Source organism: Centruroides sculpturatus, unplaced genomic scaffold, assembly GCF_000671375.1.
Source record: "Centruroides sculpturatus isolate CEXI.00-Female unplaced genomic scaffold, Cexi_2.0 scaffold117, whole genome shotgun sequence".
Lineage (NCBI taxonomy): Eukaryota > Metazoa > Arthropoda > Arachnida > Scorpiones > Buthidae > Centruroides > Centruroides sculpturatus.
Genome location: NW_019384308.1, coordinates 784,906 through 793,630, shown reverse-complemented (window position 1 = coordinate 793,630; position 8,725 = coordinate 784,906). Strand labels below are relative to the sequence as shown.

Sequence of the window (8,725 nt, the reverse complement as noted above, 5' to 3'; positions counted from 1 at the left end):
GGACAATACATCAAAAATTTCTTGCCATCTTTGTTCCTGTATATAAACAAAACAAATATTAAACTCTCCTAACGGTAACAAAATGTTAATCAGTATAATATAACTATCTCTATAAATAATGCTAAATTTCAAAGAAGATTTAATGCACAGCAACCAACCAGCCATAGGTCTACCTCTATTGTGAACCCTCAAAGCATCACCAACAATACAATGATATTCTCTTAATTCCTCCCAGTAACATCTACCCCTACCTTTAACAAACCATGTTTCCGATAAAAAAACCACGTCATACTTCAATAAATAACTCCAGAAGGACCGCGGTTTATTACCAATCCCAGCACAATTCCACGCCATAATAGAAAACACAGAAGTCATTGGTGGTTGCTATGAGATCGGCACCACCTTGGCCAATACTTCATCAAATTTATACCGAACTCCATCTACTAATAACTTATCATAACTTAACCGAACATTTCTTGCTCCTTCCTCCCTTTTTTTCTTTCCAAAAATCCTTAGGTTGTATCTAATATCCCTTAAACGTTTAGAAAAATCATCATACACAGCAACATTAAGATTCCGGTTTTCAAATACAGCCTTTTTAAATTTTAATTTATCACTAAAAGACCCAAATTGACAAATCACTGGTCTAGGTTTATCTCCAATTCTCTTCCCAATCCGATGCACATTTACAAAATGTAACGCGGATAAATTCAAAGTATTAACCGCAAAAGAACTAACAGAATCAAATATTTCCAGAGACGACTCCTCTTTCCTCTCTTCCAATCCGTGAATAACCACATTGTTCATCCTTCTCTGATTGTCCATCGCATCCAGTTCCCTCTCAAAAAAGGACAATTTCGTAAGAATTTTATCCATATCCCCCGAATGTCCGACACCGATCACATCCCCTCCAACCTTTGCCTCAACCTCCCCCAACCTCACCTCAAAATCAATCAACGCCTCATCTACATTCTTGAGCCACTCTGTCAAGTGATCCAGTCTTCTAATAAATTCATCCACCTTACCATTCAACGAGACATGCAATCGCAATAAAAGCCTAACTCCCTCTGCCACATCAAAATTAGAATCCCGTAATAAATTCGCAATATCCTCTTCACCAGCAGAAGTCTCACCCCTAAACCTAGCTGTTGCTCTTTCCGGAACGGTTGGAGAAAATGTCTTCCGCTTCCGAGCCTGGGACATATTTATAAACAAAACTTACCTAGAAAAGAAAAAAACAGTACGTTATAACACGTTCCAAAAAAGTCGGATAGTCTCCCAAGCAGTCCAAACAACCACAGGATTAAATACAGTAATAGGCAGACCACGCCCCAAGACAAAATTTACATAAATAATCACGACTTGCGCTTTAAGTCTTAAAAAATAAATCAAAATCAGAAATAACTTTTTTAAACTGATTAAATGAGAAACAGGGAACCCCAAATGTGTCCTCTCGTAATTTTGACAAAAAACTACAAACAGCAATAATATGAAACGCATCCAATGGCGAGTCAGCCACACCACATATGCAACTCTCCCTTCTAGAAAAGAAAAAAACAGTACGTTATAACACGTTCCAAAAAAGTCGGATAGTCTCCCCCACAAAAATATTACTGTGACCTTTAGGGTCGGCAACTCCTTAGTGCCCTGTCAGGATTGACACCACCATGTTTATCGGAACATGGAGACGGTAATTACCACGTCACTCCTTCGCGCAAGTGGTCCCATAAGTGGACAGACGGATTCATAATGTCGATCGAGAGACAACATACGGAAGTGACTCAAACTACAATTAATGCTTAACAAGGATTTAATTAAACATATATTGGATAAGATACAGAATGCTAAATTTGTGTCCCAGAGAGAGAGAGTTCACATAACGAGCGCAAGTTCTATAAATACCTGGTGATAGAAGATTGAAGTTCTTGTTGGGTGATAATAGTTTGATGGGGAGTAGTTCCACTATAATATCCACTAGCACAATGATGGCACAAGTTATCCAAAATAGGCACGATATTCCTGGAGTAATCGGTGCGGGTTTCCTTTGACGGAGGACAGACGACAACTGACTTGTTTTGGCTGTCTCTGGCAATATTCACCAACGATTTTCGCCGTGCAGAGGTTTACAAGAAAGTGTCATGTTGCCTTCGAGAAAATGTAACGGGAGACTTTCTCAGGTAGCTACAAACAACAATCGTTATGTCTCTCGAACAATGTTAATAATAAAGACTAGTTCTAATATAGGAATTTCTTTTTATCTCACATTACTATATAACACTTATTCTACAAAAAAATGAATAAAATTTTGTATATAAACAAAATTATTTTTCGTCTTTTGTGGTAGCTGTCTTTCTTATCTCTAATAATAATCCAACAATAATAATCAGCTAACATGGAAGGCATCACTTCTCTTCATACCACTTCTCCAGTCCTGTGGTCCAGAACTTTCATTAAGCCACCAACATTGTTGCAGAAAGTTAGTGTGTTGTCAATTGCAAAATAGGTAGTGAAAACTTTTCCTCTATGTCTAAACTCAGTAATATTTGCACTTGGATGGAGAAGATTGTATTCCTGTAAAATCTCTGACTCAATAGCTCAGCCTTTTGGTTACTTAACCCCAAGTCATGGACTAAATCATTAAGGTCTGCTTGAGTTAAAAAGTAGCCGACTGAATCACTTGTGTCCTGATACAAAAGTGTCATTTTTTTCAAGATATGATTACAATTCCTTATTGCTACTTTCTTCCCTCTCATTGTCAATTTAATTTATTGATCTAAAAGATACTGGAAGGCTTTCTTGGTGTGACTCTGGTCTTATTGCTGAATGTCTGGGTAAAGTATGAGTCACAATATCTACTCTAAGTTTCCTGTTTGTAAATGCTTGCATATTCATTAGACAAAAATAACAATTGATGAGGTGGTCAGTTTTGCTCTCTCCATTCCATGGGTATAGCAAACAACTTATTTTTACCTTTCCATCAATTAATCAGTTTAGCATAGCATACTGCACAACAAATATGTGGTGTCCCCTGCTTATCTTGGTCTCATTTCCATTCCAAGTAATGTTTGTAATCCTTTTTTATGATGGATGAAATCTGACTATCCTTTCTATCTGAATCTCTTCCTATGCCTTGCAAAGGTGTACTCTCCACCGATGTAGCAGAAACTATTTAATTGATTTTGATAAGATCATTGAAGAGGCATTGTCTAGAAAATTTGAAATAATTGCTGTAAACTAGACATTAAGAATAATTAAATAATGCTTTATACATTGTTACATAAAATACATATATACTCACTTTATATATTCAGCAATAAGGTAAATTAACTTAAACACAAGCTGTAAACTCTTAGCAGTTTGACAGTGACCTGCAAATTAACATCATGCAGCTTAATAACAGAACAGTCAACATCTAAAATAGAGACTCAGAAGTTGATGTTTTCAACTTCTGAGTCTCTATTTGATAACAAAATTATGATTTAAGATTTGAATTTCTCATTAAAAAAAATGCTTCAGAAAAACTTATTTTCACCTAAGAAAGAAAAACCTCTGTAGAATGGTGTAATTAGAGGTAGATATTATTTACCTTTTGATGGGTGAGTTCTCTGGTTGCTCGCTCTCCTTCTGGAGTTAGTTTTTCATAAATGTTAGTTTTTAAAAACTAACATTTATGAAAAAATTAATATCTCATTTTATAATTCATATTTTTTTTTAATAAACTAGGCAATATTTTCTTCTTGTGATTCAATTTTGCTGAATAACTTCAATTCAAAAGACAGCAAGTATGAACAACTACTAGACGCCATGTTTGTCTTTATGCTAGAAAATTCTATGCTAAATCATGCAAAACTTAAAAAAAATCATGTAAAAATTTCTACACCTATCAATAGATGTCACTAGCAGTCTATAAAGTTTCAAGTTTGCTGGAAATATATGAGTGTATTACAATGAGACAAATTTCAAAAATATTTATATATATGTTTACTTTGTAGAGCCCACCACGTGTATCAAAGTTTATTTTTGGGAGTACTCACAGAGTTAAACCAGTGATTCTCAGTCATTTGATTTGCAGACAACTTAAACTGAGTCGTAGCTGAATTACAGTTACAGGAACAGGAATTGTTCTTTGTTATTAAGTTACATTTTTGCATATATATGAATACATTCATCTAAAATTAGCAAATTTTTAAATATATTTCTTTTTTTTTATAATTAAGTAGTGTTTAGTACTCTCTATAAACATCTTTACTGGTTTATTTCTTTTTTAAATAACAATATTTTACATTTCCTATTTGGAACTTTAATGCAATTGATTCGTATGTCATTATTTTTCAGAAAGAAAAGCCTAGAAATAAGAAAAGAACAAAATCTATAGCAAAATCTGTACCTACAACACCAACTAGTTTGAATAGATCTCCAGTAAGCAGTGATACTAAGACAAAATTAAGCATGTTTGCTTCCAGTGATGTAAATATGACTTCATCTGATATGTAATAATAACATTTTAAAATGTAACTTGAAAAATTGTGGTATATTTTATATCATTTAGAGTTCTAAGAATAGAAACAGAGAAAATGGAGAAGAAAAAATATGGCCCCATTTGAAGTTAGATTGGTTGAAAAGTCATCAAAGAAAGTTAGTATTCTTTTTAACAGTACCATATAACAGATATTGATTTGATTAAAAAAAATCACTTTATATAATATTTATTAGAGATATTCAAGGACGATCACCATCAGATCCCGATTATGATCCTCGAACATTATTTATTCCAGAAAGCTACAAGAAAACTCTCACTCCTGTAAGTTCAAATTTTTATAGTAATATAGTAAATCTGCTCTTCGTTAATAGTAATATAGTAGAGATAATGCACCATCCCTCGAGGGAATGATGAATGGCAGATGACCAAACAGTTAACGTAATATAGCCCAGTCTTAAACCTGGAATTAGCTTGAGTTGTAGTTTCAGAAGAGGAGAAAAAAATTTTAGGATGTTAATTCATTTGTTTATCCTTCTTTCATCATATTTCTAAGGAATAGCTGAAAAGGATGGCATAGAACTTTAATCAAAGAACTACTTATATTTTGCTTATTATTCTAAAATAAATAACAGAAATGCTTTAAAATTTCTGGAAATCATTTAAAAATAAAATTTAATAAAGAAATTGGATTTTAGTGTACTAACTTAACTTCATTTTGTATAGAAAGATGAAAATTATAATTTAATTATACAATAGAACTCAGTTAAGAAGTTTCCATATTAGAAGTTTTCCTACGTAAGAAGTTTAATTTTAAAAGTCTCAATTTTTTCCCAATTAGTGATGAAACGTAAAATTCCTGTATAAATTTTCCCATTTAAGAAAATTTTCTGTTTAAGTAGATTGAAATTTTTGTTTATGGCCAAAAATAAAATAAAGCCTTGCATGATTTTGCTTATAAATTAGTTTATCAATAGCTGAAATAATTAATAATAAAAATATTTTTTCTTATTAGGCTTTAAAGCAGTGGTGGGAGATGAAAGCTCATCATTTTGATACTATTCTCTTTTTTAAGGTACATAAAAATATAATTTGTTACTAATTCGAACATTTTGTGTTATAATTAAGTACAAAATCTTTAAAATTTATATTTAGGAGATGGTAATTACCACGTCACTCCTTCGCGCAAGTGGTCCCATAAGTGGACAGACGGATTCATAATGTCGATCGAGAGACAACATACGGAAGTGACTCAAACTACAATTAATGCTTAACAAGGATTTAATTANTCGTCTACCAAAGTGTTTTTTTTTTATTACAGAGACAGATTTACATTGAAATTAAACTAAGTGATTTCTTTCTCTTTCCACAAGTACAGAAAACTGATGTTGATGAAAAGTACCAGATGAAAAGTACAATGACAACTCTCTAATAATGGATTCCAGAAAGAATGTGATGCATGAGTGAAAGGAGAATACTTTAAGCATGATAAATTCTCAATTTTTTTGAGATGTTGAGATGGATATTTTAAATATTAAATACAGAAAAATCTCAATTTTATAATTTAAAAGTAAAGTTAAATTTATAACTCTGTGGACATTGACGAAAAGAGTAATCCAATTAAATTAGTATTAAATAAATTACCACATAAAACACACAAAGTATAAACACTAAAAATGCAGTTAATAAAAGTAACAGAAGTATATGTGACAAATTGAGTTAATATCCTGAAAATTGAATTTGAAAATATTGTGATTAAAGAAAATTTAGTAGCAAATAAAAACAAAAAATAAGAAAACAATATTATTTAATAAAATAGTCTGAGTATAGAACTTTTCACAATTATTTTATGCAAATTAATATTTATTATGGGATATTACTAATCAGCATATGCTTTTTGTTATGCTTGAAATGATCATTATTATATTAATAAATTTATTTCTGAATTAAAGATACTTAATAAACTGTTTTTATAACAAAAAGTAATTATTTAAAGAATTTTCTATTAACTTTATAATAAAAAATAAATGTATCCTAACACATTAACCAATCAGATAATGGCGGGATGTTTAAATTTGATTTATGTCGATAGATGGCTCTCTAAAATTTCATATTTATTTTATTTTCTTTCGTTTATTGTAATTTCTTGAGAATTAAAGGATATTTCAAAACAAAGTTGGAGAATCCAACTACTCGTGAAAAGTCTACAACTTCACGAAATGATCCAGGTATTTTATATGAATTTTTTTGCAGATGTCTACTTTGTTCTCCAGTGCCATGTGATTGCCCTTGATGGGTATGTCTGTTGATCACTGCAGAGTTGTTTACTGCCTGTAATAAAATTTATTTTTTTAAAATGTATATTCTAGGGTGAATTTGCTCATGCTGGATTTCCAGAAATTTCGTATGGCAGATATTCTGATATGCTTATACGTAAGGGATATAAAGTTGCCCGTGTCGAGCAGACAGAAACGCCTCAGATGATGGAAGAGAGATGCAAAAATTGTAGGTCTTTAACATTACATTTGTATTCTGTGTGAATTATTTTCATTGTGTTAGCTAAATATAAATTTTAATACTCTAGTGTCCAAACCATCTAAATTTGACCGAGTTGTGAGTAGAGAGATTTGTCGAATTACAACTAAAGGAACAAGGACTTTCGGTTTTCAGGAAAGTGATCCAGAGAATATCTGTAATGCTTATTTATTAGCTTTAACTGAAAAGGTAATTTTTATTCATTTATAAATTTAGAAACTTTAAAACTTATTAGCAAAGTTTTTCATGTGTTACAGCATTTTTGTGCTTTTAACACTTTTCTAGTGATATTACGATTTCAATATTTGTGGTGGACAGACGTAAAGTCAAATAAAATGACTTAAACTTGATTTTTATTTTTCCATATATTTTTTTGACAAACGACATATAATTGAGAATGATGTAACTCGAGGTATACCTGTACTTCCAATGAAGCGTCTGAATCATAAATAATGCAAATTATTTATGATTCAGATGCTTCATTCTCTATGCTGAGCTTAATACAGAAAAATCTTCATTTTCATAACTTCTGAGTTTTTAATTTTTGGAGTTATAGTTTTTGTCAAGATCATCCAAAACTGCATTTTAGATTTAAATATTTAATAATAATAATAATAATAATTTTATTTTCTAGGAATGTAATGCAGCTTCTAGTTCCAGTGAATATGGCATATGTTTCATTGATACATCCATTGGAAAGTTTCATGTAATTAATTTTACGTATTATCTTTTAGTACATTATATTAAGCTTTTTGTTGTGTTACTTAATATATCAAATATTGAAACTGGGGTGCAAAAATTTTATCTAAAAAGTGGAAGATTAAATAATAATTTAATGTAAGCAGAAGGAAAAATCTAATTAAAACTTTATTTAAAAAAGTAAACATTTAAACTAACAGGTGTATTTTAAAAATTTTGACTGACTTGTTTCACTTTTAATCTTCTCTTTCATGGCAGGTAGAGGGCTTTTTGCACTCTTCTTGCCACAACTTTTCATAGACAAACTACATTACTTCAACAATTGGAGGATAGAGCATTGTTTCATTTATATGGAAGTTATGATCTCTACAAATGATAAGTTCTAAAATACAGATGTTGGTCAGTCGTCATCATCTTACATTTGTATAGAACTCATTACCTCTATATAAATGGAAGACGATTATAACTGACTAACATTTGTATCTTATCAAGTTTTGAAACAAGTTCTGACTGTTTAATAATCAAAAACATTAGTTTTTTAAAAGTAGATCTATGTTTCTTTTTAATATTTATTTTATTTTAAAAAATTCTTAAAAATTTCAAATACTTAAATTTAAGTCTAAACAAAAAATTTTGTTTGAAATAGATTGGCCAATTTGTTGATGATCGCAACTGTTCTCGCTTAAGAACTCTGATGGCTCATTATCCACCTGCTCAGGTAAGAAGATTAATTAATTAATTATGAATAATAATAATAGATTATCTTTGTCAGATAAACTACAGTATTTATAGAATCTTATATCAAATTAACATTTCCCACTAGTAGTTGAGTGGATAAAATCATTGAACACTTAGTAGTAGTAGCAGTAGTAGTAGCACCCCAATTAACTATATATGAATTTCCAATGCAAATCAGAAATCATTTTATTTCAATTTAAAAATTTTCCCGTGAAAAGAGTTAGATAAATGACCAGCACAACTCAACTGCCTACAGGAAAAGTATGATGTATAGAG

General features: G+C 30.8%; 2 protein-coding genes across 2 annotated transcripts in view; one reads left to right on the top strand and one right to left on the bottom strand.

The window, feature by feature from the left end:
• The window catches only part of LOC111620331 (DNA mismatch repair protein Msh6-like), a 64,686-nt gene that overhangs the window by 15,255 nt on the left and 40,706 nt on the right, over window positions 1-8,725 (top strand). Inside the window, 8 exon segments of the mRNA XM_023362250.1 lie at window positions 4,336-4,467; window positions 4,550-4,635; window positions 4,714-4,801; window positions 5,493-5,591; window positions 6,796-6,982; window positions 7,062-7,201; window positions 7,647-7,718; window positions 8,358-8,429. Coding sequence (XP_023218018.1) covers window positions 4,336-4,467; window positions 4,550-4,635; window positions 4,714-4,801; window positions 5,493-5,591; window positions 6,796-6,982; window positions 7,062-7,201; window positions 7,647-7,718; window positions 8,358-8,429 — 876 coding nt within the window.
• Window positions 9-1,327, bottom strand: LOC111620321. The gene has a single exon (XM_023362242.1). It carries the CDS (start codon window positions 1,201-1,203, stop codon window positions 385-387), a length of 819 nt encoding a protein of 272 aa, XP_023218010.1. The 5' UTR covers window positions 1,204-1,327; the 3' UTR covers window positions 9-384.